General features: G+C 39.8%; 2 protein-coding genes and 1 pseudogene across 12 annotated transcripts; all 3 read left to right on the top strand.

Annotated features, from left to right (window-relative positions):
- Positions 1 to 338: 338 nt before the first annotated feature.
- Positions 339 to 4,164, top strand: LOC147463990 (glucan endo-1,3-beta-glucosidase 14-like). Of its 11 annotated transcripts, none has more exons than XM_086492196.1 (5): positions 339 to 448; positions 739 to 894; positions 2,165 to 2,358; positions 2,433 to 2,799; positions 3,277 to 4,164. In XM_086492196.1, exons 2-5 carry the CDS (start codon positions 798 to 800, stop codon positions 3,903 to 3,905), a joined length of 1,287 nt encoding a protein of 428 aa, XP_086348322.1. In that variant the 5' UTR covers positions 339 to 448; positions 739 to 797; the 3' UTR covers positions 3,906 to 4,164. The 11 variants fall into 11 exon arrangements, with proteins under 11 accessions (XP_086348322.1, XP_086348338.1, XP_086348330.1 ...); XM_086492212.1 differs by lacking the exon at positions 339 to 448 and adding an exon at positions 595 to 612; XM_086492204.1 differs by lacking the exon at positions 339 to 448 and adding an exon at positions 618 to 632.
- Positions 4,165 to 8,726: 4,562 nt separating this feature from the next.
- LOC147463989 (uncharacterized) lies at positions 8,727 to 9,185 on the top strand. The gene has a single exon (XM_086529904.1). The coding sequence runs from the start codon at positions 8,727 to 8,729 to the stop codon at positions 9,183 to 9,185; it is 459 nt and encodes a 152-aa protein (XP_086386030.1).
- A 2,934-nt stretch (positions 9,186 to 12,119) lies between these two features.
- LOC147463988 (uncharacterized) lies at positions 12,120 to 13,181 on the top strand (annotated as a pseudogene).
- Positions 13,182 to 26,404: the final 13,223 nt, after the last annotated feature.

Genomic DNA, 26,404 nt, shown 5'->3' with positions numbered 1-26,404 from the left:
TGGCATAAGGACAACCATATAGTAAGGTGAGATCCCAATATATGTATGAGAGAGAGAGAGAGAGAGAGAGAGAGAGAGAGAGCTTGTGAGATGTGTGGATGAGGGAAATCCCAAAGTGTATGGAAAAGGTGTGGGATGTACACTTGTCCACTTGTAAGGGTAAATAATGGAGGTGATACCAAAAGGCTAAAGAAACATATAAAAAAGCTATGTAGGAGAGAGACAATTACCACAAAGGCGAGTGGTATCCAACCTGAAAATCCTCCTTTTCACTTGACTTGATTTTTGCCTTTTGCCTGGCATTTGCATTTGCATGATGCTTTAAAGGAGGGGGAGCATATCCATGTCTATAAAATGTGGCTTGACACCCAAGGCTCCATGCCTTCCAATTAGAAATTGATAGGCAAGGGCATACACCCATGCCCTTATCATTTTTCATTCGTACAAGGTACTTTCCCTTGAGGATTTTATATTATATACACATATAAGCTTTAAGCTTATGCTCATAGTCATACAAATTTATATGTAGCTTTTACACTTATGGTCATACTGATTTGCACTTTGATCACACCCATACACATGCGTATAGTGGCCCGTGGATGCTTCTCCTTAGTGGGTTCTTCTATATATGTGTGTGTGTACATAAATTGCTTGCTTCATTGTGTAGCTTCCCCTCAGATCATTTGATAAATCTGCCAAATTTGGATACCCAATTTGCGCTTCTTCTCTCTGTTGCAGAGTTTCGTGGTTGGGCGGTTTCGTAACAAGGGAGCTTGCTGTTGGCTGGCTATGCATGCATGCATGGCAGCTCGCCTTTGATCGAGAGAGCCTGCATTCCCTCCGCACACCAAGCGAGTAGAGTACAAAATGGTGAACAGAAGGCGGGGATTCCTGGTGCTCACTCTTTTCCCCGTCTTTGTTTTCTTAGGTAAATTTCAGAAGAAGTTGAGAGAGAGAGAGAGAGAGAGAGAGAGAGAGAGAGAGAGAGAGCGCCAACAGTGTATTTCTAACTGGCTAAAATTGTGAAATTCCGGCTACGTTTTGAGCTTGCCTTAACGAAGACCAGTAAAATTTTACCAGTATAATTGTAAAAACTGCTTCAAATTTTGACCTAAAATCCGAGAGAGTTTCAAGGGCGTCTTTTTTCTCTCTGGTTAGCTAGCAAAAAGATTTTGGGCGATTTCTACACCAAAGTTTGCCAATGATTGAAGGAGAGAAGAATGGTCTTTACTTTGCTTACATACCATGCTACCCCGGTCATACCGAGTGGTAAGTCGGTGTGCACGAAGACCTAGACTCGATTCCTAGCGCCACTCAAGGTATTTCCTAACACTGAATGAACAAGGTGATCTTTGAGAGATCAGATAGGCTCAGAAATCTAAGAAATACACTGCCAAAAATGAGAGCATTGAGTCCATCTCCAATCCTTTTGAGGCCCAAGAATAGGAGATGCACAACCTCTAAGGGCAACCCAAAGGCTTGTTTTAGCAAGCAAAAAAGGAGGACATGTTCTCCTCCACCATAACATGATGACTTAGGAGAGGGAATCGGACCCACACTAGCTCTTTAGCTCTGTACATTTTGACATGATAGTGTTTGCACTAGCTACTTAGGGACTTCTCTTAACTTGGGATGTTTGTACATAGCAAAGACTCAAGGACCGGGATTTTGCTTTCGGACATGCTTTCAATGCTGAACCTTTGATGGTGTCTTCTTCATGTCCCAAAATTTAACGCAAATAGCTTATAACCTTCCTCACAGCTAGAGTGGAACCCGAGTGGAGAGTTTCTTCGTGCTAGATCACATAGAGGACTCAAATATTCAATCAGTATGGGTACACGTGAATTATAACAAGGGTTTATATATGAATTGAGCATGTTGTCTCTCATAAAATCATGAAAACTCTTCTTTTGAACCATAGTTGCTTTGATGTTATAATGATTAAGCCGCGCCACTTTTTTTGGTGTGGAAAAGTTATTGCTTTGAAAAAAGATATATCATCTAGGATAGTCCTCAATTCAATATGCTAAACAAGCTCCTAAGGTCAAATTGTTCAGAGACAATGGTGATGTAATTTATCGTGATTGTAATGATGTAATAGTTACATCTAACTTGGTCTCTTCTTTTGGATGGAGACTAACACTTCAGTGGTGCATGCCTCAAGGTCAAGGAGAAAAGGTATTATCTGCGCTCAACGAAGATAAGTGCGAAGCATTGAACTTTGGGATTAACTATGGAATGGTTGCAAACAATCTTCCAACTCCAGCTGATGTGGTGACATTGTTGCAGGTATGGGGTCCCTTTTCACAAACCAGCTATTCTGAATATCAATCTCTTTGTATGTACGAACACACACATGTATGTGAGTATATTGAATTTCTTCTTCTCTCTTTTGATGTTAATTCTATTGTGCAACATATGCTTTTATACAGGCAATCTGTGTGAGCAAGGCCAAGCTTTACGACGCAGACCGCTCAGTGCTGAGTACTTTTACAAATACAGGAATTTCCTTCATTGTGGGTATTCCCAACCAAGAGCTAGGTGCCTTAGCGAGCGCGTCACAAGCCTTTCAATGGGTTCAAGAAAATGTGGCTGCCCATTTGCCGGATACCCACATTTCAGCCATTGTAGTGGGAAATGAGATTTTCAGTACCAATGACACTACTTTGATGGGCCAAGTTCTCCCAGCAATGCGAAACATCTACCTCGCACTCTCTTTGCTCAATCTTCACCATGACATTATTGTATCGACAGCGCACTCCTTCTCAATAGTTACCACCTCGTATCCACCGTCGTCAGGCAAGTGTCTTGTAAGCTTCATGTTTGTTTCACACATGCAATGCTTTAGGATATGTAAGTACCATGAAAACCATCTCTCTCTCTCTCTCTCTCTCTCTCTCTCTCTCTCTCTCTCTCTCTCTCTCGCTTAACACTTGTCGGATATATCTTTGAGGTCTCTTGGGATTGTTCCTACGACGTTAAAAGCTTCTCTTCTCATGGGTGTGTGTGTGTGTGGAAAATTGGAATAGTCTTTCTATCACCCAAGTGTGGTAATTCCCTCTTGAATAACATCAACACTTGTTTGAGGTCTCTTGGGACGTTAAGAGCTCTCTCTCTCTCTCTCTCTCTCTCTCTCTCTCTCTCTCTCTCTCTCTCTCTGGCTGCTTAATCACTTGTGAACCTTGCATTGTCTTTGTGAATTTTTATGTGGGTGCGAATCAACTAGTTAACGTATCGAAACTAGGATTAAAGGTTCCCTTCCTATCACTTTTGCAGGTCAATTCAATCCAGCCATTGCCACCACATACATGAAGCCAATGTTAGAATTTTTAAGCAAGACAAAGGCGCCTTTTTTCATCAATGTGTATCCATTTTTCCCTTATAAGGAGAATCCAAAGATGATACCGATCGAGTATGCCCTTTTCAAGCCAAACCCAGGAGTTCAGGACCCTAAAACAAGTTTACACTACACCAACATGTTTGATGCTCAATTAGATGCCGTCTACTTTGCGATAGAAGCCTTGGGCTATCACAATATTACACTCCTCGTCTCGGAAACAGGATGGCCCTCAGCTGGTGATGAAAATGAAGTCGGTGCCAATATCGAAAATGCTAAAGTTTATCATCAAAATCTGATGAAGCACATTAGCTTGCAACACGGTACTCCACTTCACCCCAACACTAGCCTTGAAGTCTATTTTTTTGCCCTCTTTAATGAGGATATGAAGCCTGGCCCCGGCTCTGAGCGTAATTATGGACTTTTCAAGCCTGATGGTACCATGGTTTATGAATTTCAGTTCTTCAACCAACCTAATGCTTCCTCCTCTTGTTCCTCTTTACATTTTGTCTTCACCCTTTTTTTATACTTCCCGACATTAATGCATCTAATTCACTTCCATTTGTAGAGCTTCTCATGCATAAAACCCGATTGAAAGAAAACTAGGAGAAGCTCAAGAGCACACAACTAAATAGTATGTGTTAGTCTGCTCATACAAGGATAAGGCTTTCCCTCGAATGATGGGCGACGCATACTAAGATGCATAGTCCAGTTGTCTAAATGCTTCAATGCATAACCTTCCATTTCTCGAAGCTCTTTATGGAGTTCCATTTTGTATGATAGTACCTTGGCTTCAAAATATTGTTGTAACTCTTTTTTTGTAGAAATGTCTCACAACATCATCTTACCATCGAATTCCTTTTGAATGCAATGAGATGTACAAGTTGGCCGATAGCACTAGATGCATGGGTACTGTTCCACCATCAATAGGAGGACCCCACCCAAAAACTTGGTTGCACCAATATATGAAGCCATAGTAAGCTGCTTTTCCTTGAACCGCGAAAGACATAATCATTCATGCAGTTACAAAAGCCACCACATGGAATTTTAGAAATTTTCTCATGTAGGAAAACGAAGGCTTTTTCAGTGCTTTTCATACAATGTATAACATCATGAGTTCTGCTCGAGAGGCACCACATACCTAGCTAGGTACGATTGGGGGCAAGAGACCACCGCCCCCCCGGTGCCCCCAGTTGTACCTAGCTAGGTATGCAGTGCCTCCCTCACAGAAGCTCATGATGTTGAGGTGAGTCACAATGTGGGAATTATTGTGAGAATTTGTCCACAACTTCTTGTGTGCACTAAATGGACAAAATTAGTAAATCACACCCTCTTACCTTATCAACAAAATATGTTGCTTATAAAAGACAAGAGCGTAAGCCAGCAATGGACAAAACTAGTTCTAAGAGCCCCCTCTCACCAAGCTCTTACAGAGGTTGCAAATTGGATCACACACAAAGTTTGTAGCAGGAATTTCTTGCCTCAAAAGCAATCAGACCCACTCTTCAATCGACGCACGTATATGAAGGCAGGTAATGTTATGCTATGTGCTATAAAAATCAAGCTGTAATGAGCGTTTCTTTGCGGGGGCTGGAGCGCAGGACCTTAAGCCCTCCATGCGCAACTGACGAGACTGCAATGTGAAGAACTAGCAATGCAAGGAGCCCCTCCACGTGCTCAACGGGACAATTCTCCACCCTTCTACCAATCATCATTATACATGGCCTATAAAGGTTGCTGCCTTTGCGTTCAAAGTCTGCAGTGGGCCCACAAGAAGATTTAGAATTTTTCTCATGTAGGAAAACAGAGTCTTTTTCAGTGTTTTTCATACAATGCATAACATCAGGAGCTTCTGTTCGAGAGGCACCACATACCTAGCTAGGTACGATTGGGGGCAGGGGACCACCGCCCCCCCACCGAGCCGGCGGTCCCCTGCCCCCAATTATACCTAGCTAGGTATGCGGTGCCTCCCTCACAGAAGCTCTCGATGTTGAGGTAAGTCACAATGTGGGAATTATTGTGAGAATTTGTTCCAAAACTTCTTGTGCCGGGTTAGGGAGGCTTGATTAAAGTAGCATTCAAGATAATTAAGAGAGTACTTTTCAATGATACAAGAGAGAACTCAAAATAAATTAGAATGGTGTTATTGACAACGAATAGTAGAAGGTGGTTACAAGGAGTGCTAGCTCAATGGGCTAGTACAACTAAATACTACAACTCCAAAAGAGTGCAACACACCTCCCAAATGCCTCCCTACACAAAGAGGGGTCACCCGTGAAGGTAGGAGGCTCCTTTTTCATTATGTACGTGTCATTTGGACTCGCCTACAATTCATTAAGTACACATCATTCTCACAAAATACAAGGTAGGGTTCTCACAAAGAGTAGTTGATGTCTTAGGGAAAAGCCCACAGTCCCAACAAATCTCTCCTTGGAGTTTGAACCAATGACCATCTACATAGGCTGGGTTTAGACGATGCCGGTGGAAGAAAGCCAAAAGCATGCAGTCTTCCAGCGAAAGGTGGGAGAGAAGGAAGCTTCCACCGGGCAGGTGTTCACAAGGCGAGGCGGAATCGCTCAAGGCTATCAGAAGCTCTTGCGTGCGTGGATGCTGAAGATTGGGTGGGGAGTTGAGCTGGAGGGCGGACGGAACTTCGGGCGAGGGGGGGGGGGGGGGGGGGGGGGGGGGGGGGGGGGGGGGGGGGTCGGAAGATTACATAGGGGTGGCGGAAGAAAATTCATGTTCCTTTGCCGTGACGTGGAGCAGAGTTTACAGTCTTCCACCGCCTCGTCTGAACGGGAAATTCCACCTGGCCGAAATTAATTGGTTGACTCCTATTGCCGCCGCGCCTTGTGAACCCAGCCATAGAGACAACACTACCACAAAGACTATACCACACAAGATACTCAAGCCACACCAAACTATACAATGTCTCAATGGACTATGGTGCCACATAAATTGAAGATCTCTCCCCTCAAACAAACGAATCACATAAGATCAAGCTATTCCAGCTACCCAAAAAGAGGGCAAAAGATAGAACAAGGATCACCCATATTGTTTACATCTCACCACCACCACCAAGTCTTCTTTCTTCATGTTCATCTTTCTCTCCTATTGTGCTGCTTTCTTATTGTTGTTGTCCCTTTGACATGTGGAAAAAGGATGTTTTATTAGGGCCTCAATGGAGTCTTTTTGTGCCCTTTAATTTCTCCATGCTTAATCAAGGTGTTTAAGAAACGGTCAAATGGGAGGGTGCCATGTGTATAAAAATGTTGGGTTTGTAAGAGTCTAAATAGTAGGGGTTAAACTTACAAATTTAGGCGAAATAGGCATTTTCTATTTTAAAAAATGGATTGAATATGATTTTTTTTTCCATATTTTAAATATTCCCTTCATTTTTAATAAAGTTCCACTTAGAGTAGCCATCAATGGACCACCCTCAAGAAGCGGATAACCCAAAAAACATCCTACCATCATTACTCCTCATTGAAAGATGTTTTTTCCTCCATCCAACCTCTCTCTCTCTCTCTCACTCTCTTCTAGATATGGCCTCTCCCTTCTCTCTAGTAACTCTGACTTATTTTTCATTCTCTCTAAATGAAAGAGCAACTTTGTTCTCTTCTCACGTCCCTTTGTCCCTCTCCCTCCTCTTCCAAGTTGAGAGGTGATATGCTACACCAAAAACAAGCTATGGAGAGCTTCATCAGCACCCCTTATGCTCCCTTTCCTCCTATCACATACTTGTCCAGCATTACCTTCCTTTTCACTTAGAAGCCTCTCATGGTGAGATCCTACACAAACATTGTAGTTTAGGGCAACTTTAAGCACTTGTTGATTCTCCCTCCTTTGTCATTGTACAAGATGCCACCATCTCACTATTGCCATGAACTGTAAACCTCGCTCCAGAATTGATTTCTTTTGCACTAGCAATGTCCAAGAAAAAAATATCCATTGGACCATCACAATGTATGCAAAGTGGATATGGGTGACAATGCAATCAAGCACACAAGGAGCACACAATGTCTTTTGTCATCACACATTGGTTTGTAGAGCCACCATTGAAAGGGACGCATTGTGGACCTCAATCAATCGGATTACATAAGCAAGATGGTGAAGGTTTGACATGGTTACAAACTTGCTCAAATGCGGCTTGTGGAGGAAGATAACCAATGTTTTCCTACTAATTGTAAGTTTCCCTTCCTACTTTGTACATTTCTTCTCTTTCTTTTTGTCATCGCTCTTGCCTATGCTAGCTTGGTTGTTGTATGTGTTGTTTCTCCTGTTTGTGCAGATATCTTCTTGCCAATCTTTGTAGAATGGGAACCTCTAAAAGCTCTCACATGCACTTTTGAGGCGCACCACGTTATCTTTGGAAATCTCATTTATACAAGCTATGGTGCATCAAAACTTGCACGCACACACACACACACACACATATTTTTCTATGCTACGACGCACGCTTTTTTAATTGCCAATATCAAAAAATACATCAATGATATTCACGAGTTGGAGCCTAGAAAATGATGTCTACGATCAATGAAGTGTACATAGGGGTCACATCATGCAACCATCTCTATTTCATGCATTTGCACAAGTTTGTGTTTTTGTTTAATGTAGGTGATGTGCATCACACACCAACTATGTGGATTGCAAAGGAAGCATAGTCACCACTGTTCCAGATGCTTGGAAATCGAGGGTTATGTAGCACAAGGGTGACACCATTAGGTGCATGGTAATGGTTGAGAAGCTAGCGGTGTAGTACCAAATTGCCAAGTAAGATCTCTCCATTGTCTTACCCTATAGATGTTGGAAAATCATTGGGGAAAAATGGGAGGCTTTAGATTCTGACATGGTGTGGCGTAGGTGGAGCTTCATATTTGTATGCAAGGAGATGATATTTGGGATATTGTAGTTACTGAAAATTGGAGCTTAGCAAACCTTCGAAAATACTTGTCTTCTAAATGAATTGAGTGACGACTACACTTTCATTGTTGATGGAAGCTCTATGCGCAAGAGAAAGAGAGCTCATATATATGTGGGGAAATCCTTTTCCCAAGGTGCATACTGATAAAATATCCCCTTGTAATGTAATCTATACTTTGACTAATGAAACAAATTTTGATCTCGCCCCTTTCGTTTTGAGTATGGTATTGTTAAATTTTTTGGGATTTCCAATTTGCAAATGTTAAGTGTGTAAACGGTAGTGGACAAGGTTGGGTTTTTTGGGACGAGTCAAACTTTTTCTCGTGCCTGTGATGTTTTTTGGGCTATTGAATGCTACATATAAGTGATTTTTAATTCAATTCAAGCCATTTTTAAGTATCTTGCGTTTTTGAGCTCACTTTCTCTTATCACCACCACCTCTTGCTCTTGCATTTGTCACACGCTAATGCTCTTGATCTTGATTTCTAGTACTCCTTTGCCATGGTATCCCCCTTGTGATATGCTTATCGTACAGTTGGAGAAGATTGACCTCCTTCACTTGGTGGAAATGCTCCTTCTTGTGTTTGCATACTCAATCAACATGGAGGCCATTACACAACTTCATGGCAACATCTTTCAAGATATCACAAGCTACATTGAGACATACCTGATGAAGTTCACAAAAAAATACGAGGGAGAAGAAGAATGTTGGCTTTTTGACAATGAAAAGAATTTTCACTTGAAATCGTTGAGGATTATCAAGGAGTTAGGCGACAAGGTGGATGATGACACTATCATCGATATAGCCATCGGAGAAATCGGCCACAAGTACATGGTTTTGCCCATGAGTGTGCTTGAGAGCATTGACAAAGCAAAAGGCAAAAGCAAAGTGAAGGCAAAAGACACATTCAAACACGGCACATAGAAACTTCTTCATGAGGACAACCCCAAAGAGGAAACCTTGATAGAACAGGAGGAGGCCTCTATTGCCTTAGTGATGTTATGTGATGTGCCGCCCAAGGAGGAGAAAGATATGATGTTAGAATGGGAAGAGATGATCAAAGAAGTTGAGGATCTTGCGATACTGCAACTAAATCCCATAGTAAATCAACAAGGGGGTTTGAATTCTTGTTCCTAAATGACATTGAACATGCTTTTAAGATGCATCAAGATGAAGCCCTCTTTGTGATTTCTATGCATGCAGGGCTTAGAGATGCAGAGAATCACACCAACCAGATGATAAAATACAAGTGGATTTTAGTGAACACTTTAAGAAAGGCGTACATGTCCATGAAAAGGACGACATCTATGGGGTCTCTTGTAGCAAAAAAACACTAGTTTTCATAAATCAAAACAAGGACTTTCACAAGGACGTGCCCAACAAAATCTTCCAGCAATGTCGCTTAATCATAGCCAACAATGCCTTTGTTGACTCGTGGGTCAACAGCACGACATAACTCAACAAAGCCTTATTCTCTAAGAATTATAAAATGCTACGAATTATGGTTAAAAAAATCATTTGTAATAAGTAGCTAGTCTAGTTGCAGAAGCCGGGGTGCAATGGCACTTCCAGATTGTACATACAAAGCCATTTTACCCCTTGAACTCTATTTTAGGTTAAACCTATGGTAGCCTTAATATATAAGGTACCTACGTCATTTTGTAAAAGGAACTCTTATCATAATCTAAGTTTTAAGCTGCCATCAACTATGTGTGAGAGAGAAAGAGAGAGAGCATGAGCTTCATCTTGGTGCTACTTCGCGCTCACTCATTGCACAGGAGAATCGACAACACCATTGTGCTAGGCTCGGTGAGAGCTACGCGATAAAGCTAAGCATTCCTTGCAGAACGGAGCGAACGCGCTCACGCATCTACAAGCTATTTGCGGCCATAAATATATCAAACGATGTCTGTTTTCTGCTTGAAAGTAGTCATTATAATCGTGGCGAGATAAGCTATGCATAGGTACTCATACACTTTAGTTTTGAGCACTTCCAAAGTCCTGCTCTGTCTTCATATGCGTTTTTTGTAGATGGGTCTAGAGTGAGGGTTTTGAGTGTAGAGGCTTTGGGACAGGTGTATCCTAGTGAGGGGATGTTGTTCCTTCACTTTCGTACGATTTTGACAAGGTTTGGTGAGTTTCCTTTTGTTTGTGTGTATGCGGGTTGGGTGGTGTAGTTGAGAGTAGTGAGATGCTAGATTGTGGTTTAGTTTGCCTTCTAGAGTGTTGTATGTATGGGATGGTCTCAACCTGACAAGCTAAAGAGATTGCCTCTGTGCACCTATTGTGTCATCTATGTCCTTGATTGACTTTATGTTGATCTAGGTTGTGTTGCATGCACTTTATAGGTCGTGTGATTCGCTCCCGCAACATTGGCGCCGCTGTCGGGGACAACGACTTGAGTAGGTAATCCTACTAATAATCGTGTGATGGTTGCTTGCTTTAGTTTTGGCTAAAGAAAGCATTTTTCTTACGTGTGTTGACTAGATATTATATCTTGAGTCTGAATATTGTTGGGTCTGAAATTGGAATGCTCCTCTGAATATTGCTAACTCTAAATATTGCTGAATTTGAATATTATTGAGTTTGATATTTAGTCAACCAGATATTTACTGAGTCTGAATATTGCTGGATCAAAATATTGCTAGGTCGGATTTCTGCCAGGTTGGATTTTGGCTAGGTCTAATTTTGATGAGTCTAACATTTTATGCCAAGAAATTTTTTGGGTTGGACAGTTATAACCATCAGTTGGTACTTGTATTGGGATGAGTTCTGAGTAGGGAATGCGAGAGAAGATTTAGCCATGGTGTTCTTTGCTCTGTCTGATCTTTTCTCTATGTTCTGTTTGCTGACTCTGAAGTTATTTGATTGTGTCTCCTGCTGAGTCTGATCATGGAGAGAGTGTTTATTCTCTATTTGGGAGCATGTTTGTTGAGAGAGATTCTTGTGTTGTTGAACTCCAACACATTTGGCGATCTCGCTGGGCCATTAAAGGTTTCATCAACACAATTGGTGAACCTACTGCAATTGTTTGTGTGTTGTGTCTGACATTCTTGTCTTGTTGATTACCTACTGTAATGGTATGTCTGTTGGGTCTGATTACCTTCTGTGTCAGCATTCGAGGTTGATGTTTGTGTTTCATGAGTGATAATGCTGTGAAAGAACCTATCCTAAAGGAGAAATTGTTCAATCAAGGAGAGAAAATTCAAGAGCAGCAGAGATGATGGATTTCAGACATCATGTTTGATTAGAAGCATTGCTGCAAATTCAAAATTCAGATTTTGGTGCTATAAGTGCTGCAGATTCAGGTTGCCGTACAACATCCGTGGCTCTTCGTTTAGAAAATTTAATGGGTCTCGGATTGGTGTGGTGGACCAATCTTGAGGGCTAAACATGATTGTTGTATTTTAATGAAGTGAATGTTATGGGGGATAAAAGGAAGAAAGAGAAATGTGAGGTTTGCATGAGTAAGAAGCATGAGTGGATGATTGTCCATGTGTACTTGATGAGTGCTCAAAGAGAGATGCTTGTAGGAAGTGGTGCATGGTGGATTTGTTCACAAAACTTCATAACATTAGCCACAAATTGCATAAAGCAACTTCCTATAAAAAAGTGGAAAGAGCCTTAGAGAAGTTAGATGCTTTTGAAGATGACTTGGAGAATGCATATGAATGGCTTGATGATCATAAAGGGGATAGGCAAAAATCATGTTATAGTAGAAAGAAGGTTTTCAAGTTGCAAAAATCACGTGAGAAGATGAGGGATGCATATGAAAATGAGTTTGAAGGGGATTCGAGTGATGACGACGATGATGGATGGAGAATGGGTCATGTCATCCACCAAGTAGGGATATCAAAGATGGAGGAGAAGGAGGTGCAGAAGGAGGTTGGCCAAAAGAGCCTAGAAGGGTCCCTAGATACCCCTAACCCACCACTAGAGAATACCCATGGAATGGAAGAGGAAGATCCATTGCTTAAACTTATGTTGTTTGCATATGAAAAATGTTGTTACCCTATTTGTGGGGAGAAGCATGTCATACATAGCCATGATGTTGTACATGTTATTCAAAGCCCACTTGCAGAGGTGGATAGTGAGATGAATGCAAAAGAGGAATTGATGGAAATCAAAATTTTTAAAATCAGATTTGTTGAGGAGGAATTTTTGAAACCATATCAGTTCAGGAGGAGTCTCCACCAAAAAGATCCCTACAAGTGAAAATGTTGCAAAAAGGTGTTGAAGGAACATTGAAGGAGTTTACAAAGACTAATTCTAATGATCAAAAAATACAGACAAAAAATCAAACCACTATGCCAGATGTTGCGAATGATCAAGCGAATCAAAATTTTGGGTATGAATGTTTTGAAGGACAGATTTTGATGTCACAGGTCGATATCAAGCAAGGATATGCTTCACTTGCAGAGAATTGGAAGATCATATTGATTGTTGTTCTAATCTAAATAGGGATGAATTAGGAAAAGGTCTCACATATCAGATTGAGCATGAGGAATGTCAAGATCAAGTCTTTGAGGAGTATTAAACAGATTTAACAGGTTTTGTGGAGCATGCAATGATCTTTGAAATGCAGAATGATGAAATTTCAATGGATGTGCATTCTGAATTGATGTGGGACAAGTTGTTCTCAATCGAAGCATACTTTTATTGGAAGATGTGTGTTTTAAAGCTAATGAGATAATAGAAGTGGATTCTTACAGGATGGACTATCAGATATGGAAGGTGGATTGTCAAAATTCAGATTTTTATGTGCTACAAATTTTGGAGTTGCAAACTGGGAAAAGAAGAATACATTACAAGAATGTCCAGGTCTTAACGATTGAATTGGGTGGAATGTGCCTTTTACAGGAGGATGATTTGATTTTGAAAAATATGGAGGATGCTTTGATTTTGAAAATTTGGAGTTGAAAATTTTTCAATGGAATGATAGAAAATTCACAATGCAAAAAGGTAGCAATACATAAGATCCATCAAAAATGGAAAGTCAATCAATTGCAACAGTGGGTATCTCATAAATCTACAGAGGAGCATTTTGTAAATGGAAAGGTAGTGGATACTCAGAATTTTAAAGAGGATATTCAGGGCTTGGTGCCTAGATTGCAAAAACCTGATTTTCAAAATCAGATTCTCATGTTTTAGAGGTTGCAGAGGCTGATTCTGCTAATGTTTACTTCATGCTCTTGGAGAATGGACATACTTATTCAGTTTTGGTTTCATAACTTCATTTTCTATGAGCTCTCATGTGATATAATCCTTTGGGGAAATTTTGGGTGATGTTTAGTTTCTCTCTATGATGTATTTTGTGTACCTTGGTTTAAGTACCAGGCACTACACTTACTTCATATGAAGATCCTAGCATTGAGTTTGTCATAGTGTTGTATGGTGTATTTGTATATCTTGGATTATGTTCCAGGCACTATAATTTATGCTATATAGTAACTAAGGATTTTTTTGGAAAATAGGATAAGGAATTTGACTTTGATCAAGGGATGTGTGGATACGTGTCAGATTTCTATAAAATCTACCACCAGGACGTTGTCGAGAAATTTGCGGTCTTTCCAGGAAAGCACCGGGCTTTTAGTTGTGAGAGTTTGTGAGAGAATTACAAGAAACTATATGGAGTTAAACCATAGATGCCATGAAAACTAGGGTTTGTAAGGAAGTCAAAAGAAAAGTTATAGTCTATAAGAGGTAGTATGATGGGATCTATAAGAGCTAGTATGATGGGATCGGGTGAAAGGAGTATTTCATTGAGCCTTTCTGGGCCAAAGAGAAACACTTTAAGTTGTTGAAAGTGTATTTTACGGCTAATCCATACGTTATTCTAATAGATCGCACAGAGTGGAAGCGATAGAAATTCTCATCATGTGGATTATTCATCTAGGATAGTATGTGAGAAATGTAGATATGAGAGAAGTGAAGATATGAGAAGTTTCCCTCCCAAGCCCTATTCTTGTCCGTAGGCAATAAGGATATTGCGGAGAAATATGTACCTGTAGCAAGGAGAACCTAGAATTTATAGAGAAAATTAATTTCTAAGAGTGAGAGAGATAGGTTTGGTTAAGGAGATGAGATTATATATATATATATATGTTGGATTAAAGATACAAAAGAAAACAACAAGAAATCAAAAAAATATCAATGTAGAACACATCTTACTTGTCAAACCCTTTGGCACCATTTTTGATGGAGAAAGAAGAAGAGGGAAGAATTCAACTTTGATTGATACACTAATTCCAAGACCTTCTTCGATTAGAGTTGATTTTCCAAGGATAGTTTACAAGCATGGCTAGTCTTCCTCTAGGAGAAAGTGTAGGCTTAGGCTTATGTTAATGGCTAAGTACAATTAGGTATTACTACTCACTCCCTCATGAATTCCTCTCATCAATGGCTTGAAAGCTTCAATGGTTTTCAAGGAAGAAGAGGTCCCCTTTTATAGGTGAAGGGAACCCCCAAGGGTTTACACAAGAAGAGAAGAGACAGTGTGAACAGAAACTGTAAAAGTTGGAAATGAGCTATCCTTGCATGATGTGGGAAAATTGGGGTCCAGTATTTTGATCATATCTCCTCAACCGTGGCTCCAAATAAAAAAGTAAAAATATGGGCAAAAAATTCAGCTCATTAGCTACAACTCCCATTTTATATACTTTTTCCAATTCGGATTGGAACCTTGTGTAAAAAAATTATCAAAATAGGGTACAGTTTTGGCCGCAAAAGTCTTCTTGTGGTCCCCTTAGCCTAGACTTTTATTTGATTCCAATGGACACCTCATGCCATATGAAAGCATGAAATTGCTCTTGACAAAGTTTTGTAATCATTCTTGCAATAATGCATTAAAATAAGTGTATCTTTGAAATCATGCCACCTAGTGTCCCACTAGGATTTGATTCTCTCCTAGTAGCTATTTAAAAAGAAATATAAGAAAAATACATAGAATATATATATATATTGGAAGTTACCCTAGATATAGGATCTAACTAGGATATGAGATAATAATGAGATAGTAGAAAGAAAAAATCAATGCTTTTTGCCCCAAGTTAAAGAGGCGAAGCTATTGACGCTTTTTCCATAGTACTTTTTGACGGTAAAGTAAGAATACGTTACCCTTGAGATAAATAATAGGATGAGATAGAAAGCATATTATTATACTTAAATATGCATATGTACATTATAGAAAATATAATTATGTATCTAAAAAGTTACAAGATAACTCTTGTAGCATGTGTTCCCACTATGTACGTGTCACAGCACGACATCTAAACCTGCACATCCTTCGGTATGTGCCACATTGTCTCGTTGTAAGATTAGCCCTCTTGTACATCTTCCTTGCTTTCTTCTTCACTGGATGATTCCAAAGCTTCATATTCACTTTGATCTTCACCTGTGTTTTGTTCTTCCTCCTCATCAACATTTTCTGGATCATTGTCTCCTCTTCTCTAAAACATTTTGATCCTTTTTCCTGCAATGGGAATATTTACTTCTGTACCATCTAGTTCAGACAAGTTGTAAGTAGCATTTTCATGCACATGTTTTACAACATATGATCCAAACCATCTTTTTGAGAACTTACGCATGACTGTGTGCTGGTTATCAAGGCTTCTATCATATACTAAAATCCAGTCACCTTTGTCAATTGCTTTGCTTCTGAGCTGATGTCGCTTATCCAAGTAGTCCTTGTTTTTCAGCCTTGCATTTTTGAGTGGTTCTTTTGCAGCCTCAATGTCTCCAGGTCTTCTCTCTAGTTGCCTTATGTGCAATGCAAGGAGACCTTCCCTGCTAAGCCCCTCTCGCCAAGGTAGTACATTCCATGTGAGAATTGTATCTTCAATCGGCATCACTGCTTTTGACCATACATTAGCTCTGCAGGCATGTAGCCATTTATTGAGCTATGTGTTGTACAATCAGTCCATAAAGCATATGGTAACAATTTTGGCCACTCACCAACTCTTCCTTCGCGAGCCTTGGCCAAAGCTTTGATGATAAGAGGATGCCCTCTTTCACTCTTTCCATGCCTTCAGGGTTATAAGTTGTAGTAAGAGAAAGCTTGATTCCTAATTTGGAAAAGAACTCCCTTGCTTCTTCGACATCCAGTTCACCTCTGTCTGCAGTGATCTTTCCCATACAACCATAACGGCAAATCACCTCATCAAGAAGGAATTTGCACACAGCTTCTGTGGTTTTGTCCCTTAATGCTCTTCCTTCAACCCGGTTAGTTAGGCCTTCTCGTGCAAGAACCAAGTATCTCATCTGCTAGAGTCCTAAAGGCATTGTCACTAGATCCACAACCCATTTATAGTACATGGCTAGTGGATATGTAGGGTGCAATCCATCACGATGTCGAACATTTGAATACATTTGACAAGTTATACATGACTCTACAAATTGAGATACATCTTCGTACATATCCTTCCACCAGTATTTTTCTTTCAACTTGGAGAAGGTTGCCCACACACCCCTGTGTCCAGCTCATATACTTTCATGAAACTCTTGCATGAGCTTTACTTGAGTCTCTTTTTTACATATACCCCTTTGTGGTGTAGCACCCTTTTGTTTAGGATGCTTCCACAAGTAGCCATCCCTCAAAAAGTAACCATATGCTTTCCTCCGTATCCTCTTGAATTCATGTTCAGACCAATCATCCTGTTTTGTTAGAGTAGTCAAGTAGCTTCCAATAAGAAGCCACCTTCATAAAGATCTTTCAAGAAAAATTCAAGTGGATTAGTCATGCAGACATTGTTACCTTTGACGTGAGAGATGGAATAGAACTTTGTGCCCACATCATCTCCCTCATCAATCATCTGTGACTCATCTTCATACCTTGCTCTTGATAGCATATCTGCCACTGTATTGTCTTTACCTGCAATGTGCTTAAACTCAGGGTTTAAGGACTTAATGTAGGCAATCAACCGCAACATAGCAATGTCTGGCGTTGAGCAGCTTGTAATCATCCCAAGAAGTGGTAGACAATCTGTTTCTACAACCACACATGCACCAATTAGGTACTCTTTTCCATTTTTCAAGGCTGTAACCATACCCCATAACTCTCTCTTTATCTGTGGATAGTTTCTTTGGCGAGCACTTAGTACCTTTGCTCCAAATCTCACCACATACCTGTGTCCTTCTTCGTCATCTTGCCCTATTGCCCATCCAATCCCTGTAGGACTGGTGTCTACTGTCACAATTACTGGCCTTTGACACTCATAGTCTACATTTCTCAAAGTTGGTGCTAACTGGAGCAACTCCTTTAGCTTTTTCATGGCTTTTACATGTACTTCTATCCATTTAAACTTTTGATTCTTTCTAAGAAATCGATAAAGAGGATCAGCTACATGTGCATAATGTGGAATCCAAATAACATAAAAGACACATGCTCCCAGAAACCTTCTAACCTCAGTGATGCTAGTGCATGTTTCTTTCATTCTTTGGATGGCATCTACCTTTGTTGGACAAGGTTTCCTACCATATGGCCCGCACATGTGCCCCACAATGAGCACTTCATTGACACCAAACATAGACTTTTTCCCTGACAAAGTAAGATTCACTTCCTCTAACCCAGACAAAATTTTATCACAATCATTTATGTGATTTACCACAAACCTGCGACATCCCTTGAGATCCAAAGCTTCATCTTTGTCACTTTCTTCACATCCTTTGATAGGCAAATCATCAATGAAAGGCATTGTGATTTGAGGAATAAAATCATGTAAGACCTTATTCATCCCATTCATCATATGTGCAACCGATTTGGTTATTCCCTGTGGCAAGGTACACATCCTTACCAAACCCAAAGGTGTCCTCATGGTTGTCAAGTCTCTGCTTTTGATTGCAAGTTGAAATTGATCATACCCTGAGTAGAGATCCCCCATTGAGTAGATTGCCCTTCCTGCAAACGCCTCTGAAAACTCATCCACAATTGGACTTGTACTTACATTTCTAATTGTCACCTTGTTCACTGGTTGCATATCTTGGATGAAGCGCAGAGAACCATTCTTCTTTGGAACTGTGAACCACCTGTTTGAGTATGGATCACAAGAAGGCTCCAAGATTCCCATTTTGATTCTCATTCAGTAGCTCTACTAACTTTGGCAAATGAGCCTTCGGAACCGGATAGGCCGCAGATTCCAAGGCACATGAGGTATTGTGAAAATTACCATAGGAGCTCAAATGCAAAAGCCTTACCATACTTTGAAAGCATTTCTTTGAAGCACTTTGTCTCCTCCTATGTTAGAAACTCCTCACAACCAATCTGCAACTCTTGAAAAGACTCCTTTGTGAAGGTATGCCCGATCTTTTTAGGATTCCTTAAACTTGGTTGCAAAGAATATTGCTCAATCTTTTCCCTGTTGTTGGGTGGTAAGGGTGATGCTACTGGTTTCACCTTCTTTGCTATACTCTTGTATTTAGTTTCAACATGGACTTCTGGGCCAACTATTTGGTTTTCTTTAAAGGCTTCTATTACTTGATACATTTCCATAGAGCAAACTTCCACAACTTCATTTTCAAGATGCAAACTAGACCCCATTATAGCATCAAGCTCACCCATAGTATCTACAAAAGAAACTTGTTCACACAAACCCAAAACATTTTCAGTAGACTCTAGCAACCCACTCTTTTTCATGCCTATTTGTACATTATGCACATATTGCCCCCGGGGGATTCAACATATACAAAATTTACCGAACCACGTAAGTGCAAGGGAAGGGATTTTTTTTACAAGTTACATAAGCGTATAAGTTAGGGCCAGGTCCCCAATAATTTATCTCCCAAGCTTAAAAATAAGGGAGGGGGTATCATATTTAAAAGAGCCTTCCCTTGAACTTTTGAGTCACTAGCTACAAAGATCCATGCAAGAACTAACACTGCTTTGTATCAATTGTTAGTTTTGTGATTATAGCTCATTGGTTGAGGGATGAAAGCTATAAAGAGTTTTTATAGATGCAAATTTACACAAAGAACCTAGCACAACTTTATGACCATGTTGTTTGAGTAATTTAGATGGGGCAGAATTGGATGAGTAGCTAGAGTGCAAGCTAAGCGGGTACATAGTTTGGAAGTCAAACTAAGAAACATTGAGGATACATCTAGTTCTCAACATAACGGGTTCCTTAGTACGTTGCCAGTCACTATGCTAAACACTCTTTGACTAGTACCTAAATTTTATATGTAAGATAGGGGTATGATAATTTTTTGCATTGATTGTTGTATAAGCGTAGAAAGGGGGGTCATATTCCCTAGTATGAGTTGTATATAGGGGTTTTATCAAAGTTTTTTGCTCGCAGGTGGCATCCCGTTTTATATATAGAGTGAATCCCCCGGGATATTGCCTCTCACATCTCTTCAAATCTTCAAGTTTTGTAAAACATACTGATCCATTCCTTGTTACCAAGGAGTTCGTTGAGAAAGTTTCACCTATTTTTGGATCAGGCGAGACCCTTTTTCTTTTTGTACCACTGCAATCCCTCTTTACAATGGTACTTGGCCAAAACCCATCATTTCTCTATGATCATGAAATTCTTTGCTCACCTTTGGTAGAGGATGTTCTCTGAGGTTGTCACGATTTCTTTCATGGTTTACACAAACTGTGAGAAATTGGACGGCTCGTTTACTATCTTTTCTACGTATCCTAGCATATGTTGAACCATCATCCATTACCTTTGTTTCCATTCGAACTCCCACAATGTAGGGCTGTCCAAGGATGAGATGATATGAAGATGTATCCTGTATAAAAAAGTTTTGGTCAATCTTTACATCACCTATTGTCACCTTCACACCTGGACATGCTGCATACAATTCACCGGATGAGTTGTTTGCCACTTTTACCATCCAACCATGATCTGTGTCCATCGTCTATTTGCACTTGTTGTAGTAGACTCTTTGACATTATGTTTATTTATGAACCATGATCAATCAAGGCAATAAATGGCTCTTCAAGATCACCTACCTTGACCAAAGTTTATGTAGTAGCCCTTGCCCAGTGACTTCGTGTGAATAGTAGCTCCTAGGAATAGCTTCAACTTCTTCATCATCATTTGAGAAATGCACTTGCTTCACTCTCCCACTAGATTGGTAGCATCCTACCACAGCTCCATCATCCTCCTTATTTTGCAACTGCATCCCTTGTGTCTTCAAGGTTTCTCCGTCAACCTGTGGACGAGCAACCTCAGCAAGAGTTTGCCTCTTTCTCTTGATGATGTCAATGATTTTCTCGTGGAATTCACGTTTTGCAATGCCAAGGACTTCTCCTAGAGTGAACTCAATCTTGCTATTCAAAATCCTTTCCTCCGAGACTTTCTTTAAATCTGTAGCAACCTCAATATCAGATTGTAGTTTATAAGTTGGGCCTTTTGTCTTACCTTTTGTTGGCTCTTTCTTCTTTCCTGTTGTAGACTCCTCCATGAGTACTTCAGGTGGAGATGCTCCTTGTGTCGAGGGTGTTTAAGAAGGCATTGAGTCGCTTCTTCCCCCACTTCTAGAAGCTCTTTTTGATGGTCTTTCATCGGTATTCTCACGTCTACGCTTCTCTTCTACAATAGCCTCATTTTGTTGGCATTTTGTAATGTAGGCATTCACTGACGATGAGTCCATTGGATCATTCCATCATGTTTCTAGACGTATGCAATCACCTGCTTCATGCAGAATCTCTTTTGTAAGCTTTCCCTTTTTAGCTAATTGCATGACATTTGGCCAAATTTTGACCATGATGGTCACTCACCTCTTCATCACTAAGATGCTCAATACTCCATAAGTAGCTGCCTCAACTGAAGAGGTGGCATGGTTAGTTGCCATATCTTCAACTAAGGTTTGCATTTCCCCCTTCCCAAAGTTAGTTCTCAAGGGCAGACCTGTCTCTCTTACCTGTATTTTACCATCCTTAAAAAAGAAAATATCTTTTGACAAGGCATCACTAAAATCATCACAATCCCTTCTTACATGGTATGTACTATCACACCAAATACATCTATTAACGAACCCTTCTTTGGACTGTTGCCTTTGCCTAGGAAGTGGCCCTGACAGTAGGCCTTTTTCTTCAAGCGTTGCAAGCTTCACCTTCAAGTCACGCATTCCCTTCACAAGATCATCTAGCATGGACTCATCAAACTTAGGAGCGATAAAAGTAGGCTTTACCATTTTGTCAGAATTTGAGGTGGAAGGACTTGTAGTGTTTACTACCATCTTGTCCCTTCTTCTTTGTCATTTGGCAAGCAGTGAGACATCACCTTCAACTTCATTCCAGTCGGTCTTTAGTCCTTGCTTAGCATCTTTATCTTCAAGAAGAAGCTCCAAATTTTCTTGAAACTCTTTACCTGCAGCTTGTAAGAAAAGATCTATCTTCTCTGCATCTAGTGTGGCCCTTTTTGTCCTAGTGAGTTGTGCATAGCACAGCTCAAATTTCCTAAGTAGCTCTGTTATTGATAGTCCTTGCTTTGGATTGACTACCCATTCTAAGAATGTCCTTTTTGTCACTCTCTTAGAGTCCTCCATGAAATATTCCTCCTTTAAAGCTACTTTGAGTTCTTCCCAATTTCTTCCATGCCCATCTTTAATTGCCCTAACATGTTCCCTAATTTCTGGAGAAACAACTAGCTCAAAGCTTTGAATCATCTCACCTTCTGACACACGATGTAGCTCCATCTCCTTCACATACTCGCGTAAGTACTTGGTTACATCTTTGCCATTGAACTGATCCATTCTGTTGATGACCGCTTGTATGGCCTTGGTTGTTGAAATCTCCCTTCTTTCAGTGGCATGTTGTTGTTGCATGAACATTGCAAATGCTTGAAACATTTGCATTGTTGATGGATCAAAATGCATACCTTGTTGCTCAACATGATCACCCATGGTTACCCAAAAACTCTCACCCTGGCAGATTCGCGTCGGGTTCACCAAAAATATATCAAGAAATTTGCGGTCTTGCCAAGACAGCACCGGGCTTTTGGCTGTGAGAGTTTGTGAGAGAACTCCAAGAAAATATATGAAGGAGTTAAACCATAGATGCCATGAAGACTAGGGTTTGGAAGGAAGTGCAATGAAAGAAGCCCCACTCTTTCTCTCTTGCACTCACACAAAAAAAGAAAGAACACAAAAGAGAATATCAAAACAATACAAAGATGAAAACATCAAGGCTATGGTCATATCGTATCATGGGTAATATGAAAGGGTTAATAGCGTTCAATCTCTGCCGACCAAACAGGCTACGAATTGTTCTTTGGAATTGTAGTTTTGTGCTTACCATAATATATATGTTTTGTCTAGTGATTGGGATTAATTGTGTGTACAAATCCTCTTGGTTCATAGCAAGATAAATACACTTACGTCAAAAGAAAAGTTATAGTCTATAAGAGGTAGTATGATGGGATCGGGTGAAAGGATTATTTCATTGAGCCTTTCTGGGCCAAAGAGAAACACTTTACGTTGTTGAAAGTGTATTTTACAGCTAATACATACGGTGCTCACTTCTTTCCTTCTCGCGCTTCTTACTCCCTCCTCGATTGTCACATTATTGCAGTCGTGTCTCATGCATTGCAACCGCAAGTAAGAGCTCTATGTATTGACGTAAACATTTCACGGTATTTTGTAGCTTTTGGCATCACCGACCCACGGCCTAATTTCATCATAAGTAGGATTTTACACTTCAAAATCAAAAACTAAGTATAGGCGGGATATTGGGACACATTGTTAAGTATTTAGATGCATTCTGGGGTGAAAACGACTAGGTCAAAAACTCACTGCTGCTGTTAATAATCACGATTTTTACACTTGACCTAAAGTGAGATTTGAGATCATAATCATGTGTGCTTAGGTCTTATAAAAATTTCCTAGAAGTTTTGTTATGTTTGGATGTCGTTTGATGCTGATTTGTTTACCGATGAGCAATTGGCTTTTGGTGATTTCAGTCATTTGAGTGTAGACTGAGTTAGATGCAAGTTGTTTGTTGTTTTTCAAGAGATTGACAACCTCTTGTAGCCTCTATGCACTAGTCGAGTCAGCTTCGTCCCATGGATTGCTAATTATATTCGTGGTTCTCGCTATGTCTGCAATAAGATAGGAGTGAGGTTAGACACCCGTCCCACATTTGGGTTGTTGTCGGGGATCGAAGAGACCTAAACTAGGGAAAAAAATGAGCATCTTGTGAAGTTATCCTTTAACTTCCTCTAGGATCTCCTAGAGTAAAAACTTTCTTTTTAAAACCGCATAGCTTAAGATTGTCGTCTTTTGGTGTAGAGGTAGGTTGGAAGTAAGTGGTACTTACTAAGTACCTTTAGGATTGTAGGATTGTAGAATTAGATCAGGGTTTTGAGAATGATTGATGTACGAGACAAGTCTTAAGATCAAAGCTCAAAAAACCATAAAAAACAAGAAAACGAGTATTTTTGGACACTTTTCACAACCCCATTACAGCAGAACCTAGGAGTGGGTAAGTAGAATCCGAGGTGGATTTCAGAACATTGCTCTCTCCGAAAGAATCAATTGTGAGTTGTTATGTGAAGTTGCAAAATTTCAGGTCTACAGCTAGAAATAGCACCAAAAGATTGCCACCCACTCAATCCAACTGGAGAGTATGCTTTAAAAGTTGTATGAACCAGTGGGTAAGCTCAAGGACACATTGAGGTAAAAATTTCAAGAGTTTGCAAAAACTTAGATTATTTACTTTTTCTTGACATTTTAGGCCAAATTAAGTTTTGACTTGACTCAGAGGCTTAATATAGCTCATGAAAAGACTGTCTAGTGAAAAAGTTCCAAAAAGTGCTCATTTTAAGCTTAAAGTAAATAATCACGATTATTTACTTTCAGCTCAAAATGAACAAAGGTTGATACCAAAGACTCTATGCATGTCTATAAACAACTTTTGTAAAGGTGCATGAAATTTGGATCATCAAACTGACCAAAAATTGGGTAAAAACTAAATTCTGTACTGACTATCGAGAACTTGAGTGTAAATTGGAAAAAGTTTTGTTCAAACTCAATGACACTTTATTTATAGGCTTATATTGATGTGATAGACATGTGTACATGCTCAATTGACCAAAAAGATGCAAAAATTTACCAGAAGTAAATAATCGTGATTATTTATATCTGCCTCATTTTTTAACTTTTTTGACCAAGTCAACATACCACTAGTTTTAGCAGGTTATATTAAGCCCACAAACCAAATTTGGTAAGATTTGGATCATTGGATTGAAAATTGTGGCCAAATTTGCAAAGTTAGTCAATAGATACAAAACTGATGACCATTTGAATAAAAATTATCCAAACTTGATGAAACTTGGCTAGGGAGCTTAAGTTAAGTTGCTTAACAGATCTGTGTCAAGATTGTTACAAAAACTTGCAAAAAATTAGCAGGAGTAAATAATCACGATTATTTACATCTGCTACAAAAATTGATATTCTTGCACATTTGAGTATACCACAAGGTCAAGCATATCAAGTAGAACACACAAATCAATTTTGGTGAAATTTGGATCACAAAAGTGAAACTTAAGCCAGATTCTTGAAAACTGAGTCTACAGACACGAAACAGTTGATAACTTGAACAAATTTTGTTTGAACTGAGTGAAACTTGTCCAGAGATCTTAACAAGATGTATACTTGGCAAATCAAGCCACAAAGTATAAAAATTGAGAAAAGTAAATAATTGCGATTATCTACTACTGCTACACAGAGATACCAGTTTTGACTGAACTTGTACATTGATAGATCAACATAATACAAGGCCACTGGGAAATTTTGGGCTCAATCGGATCCAAATTGGTATATGTTCACTCAGTTTTCAGGTTGCAGATTAATCCGTTGACTTTTTGCAAAAGTAGAATCTGAAAGTCTCAACTGCTGACTCACTTAGCTCGATTTGGAGTGATACACATAGACCTGTTGTCACAATAGTTAGCAAAAACTATACAGTCTTTGTGAAAGAATAGCTAACTTGAGCAAAATTGATACAGAAATCAGGTTGCAGCCAAGGAATTGAAATCTTGATAGAAGTTGCAATCAAGTCAAGTGGAAGAAATTGACAACAAGTCAATCCAGTGGTAAGTACTCTATCTAGGGCTTCACAAGTCTTTATGAACCTTAGATCAGGTCGTATACTAGGAAATCAAGGCATATTTGGAGAGACCGCTAGTAGAGTATCCACCGAAGAGAGTGTTAATCAAGGTGAGCAGTTGGACACTATCTTTGAAGAAGTCTAGGACACTTTTTTAGAATCAACATCTGAAATGTCTTCCTATTTGACTCACTCAGAAACCGGAACGACAGTGCGTTATAAGCATATACTCTCCTTTTATATGACTAATCGCCATGGAGCTCAGGTTTACCTGGATCCTAATGAAGAGTATGCTATTCGCATTGATGACCATGGCATTGAGTTCGAAGAGGAAATCAGGGCAAACAAATAAGAAAAAATGTACATGGATAGGAACGGAACTCAGTATTTACAAGTTGAAAACCCTGACATGATAGTCAAATGGGGGTTAGAGATAAATACCATAATTTCAGATATGGCCGCAAAAGAAGGACCACCAACTTTAGAGTTCGAGGGATATGGTCAAGTTGATTTGAAGCCTTTGAAATAGCTTAGTATGGATAATCCTAGGATCGGAGTCTATTGTTGGGAGGATAGAAACGTCAAAGATCTTCTATGGATTTCTCATACCAAATCAGGACAATTAACACCCATGAAGATCATTTATATCTTCAAAATCAAAGATAAGGGTTCAAAAGATCTACCAACCTACCTGTTTAGAGATTGTTATAACAATAACTTTATTGTGATGACTCCTGAGGAGGTGGAACAAACCAAATATCAAGGGTACTCCATAAGGGATTGGATAATGGGCCAATGGGCCAAGGACCAGAAACTATACCACGAGACGACCTCATAGATCTTTTGAGAGTAATGTTAAGAATCTAGAAACCACCTCATCACGAAGAAAATCGGTGACACTAAAGGCAGTCCAGGGCTACATGAGTCACTATTTCCAACATGCTGGTTGGAAGGACTTGGAACAGGACCAACTACCAGGAGACCGGGAGTTGAACCAAATAGACGTGTCAGACCAGCTGATTTTCAAAATTGGTCAAAAAATACAGTGGATTTGGGGATCCATATGACTACTTAGCAAGCTTTAAGCAAG

The sequence above is a fragment of the Adiantum capillus-veneris genome, chromosome 2 (assembly GCF_014529385.1).
Source record: "Adiantum capillus-veneris isolate H3 chromosome 2, ASM1452938v2, whole genome shotgun sequence".
NCBI lineage: Eukaryota > Viridiplantae > Streptophyta > Polypodiopsida > Polypodiales > Pteridaceae > Adiantum > Adiantum capillus-veneris.
The sequence above is the reverse complement of the archived record's forward strand: the minus strand, read 5'-3'. Positions and strand labels throughout refer to the sequence as shown.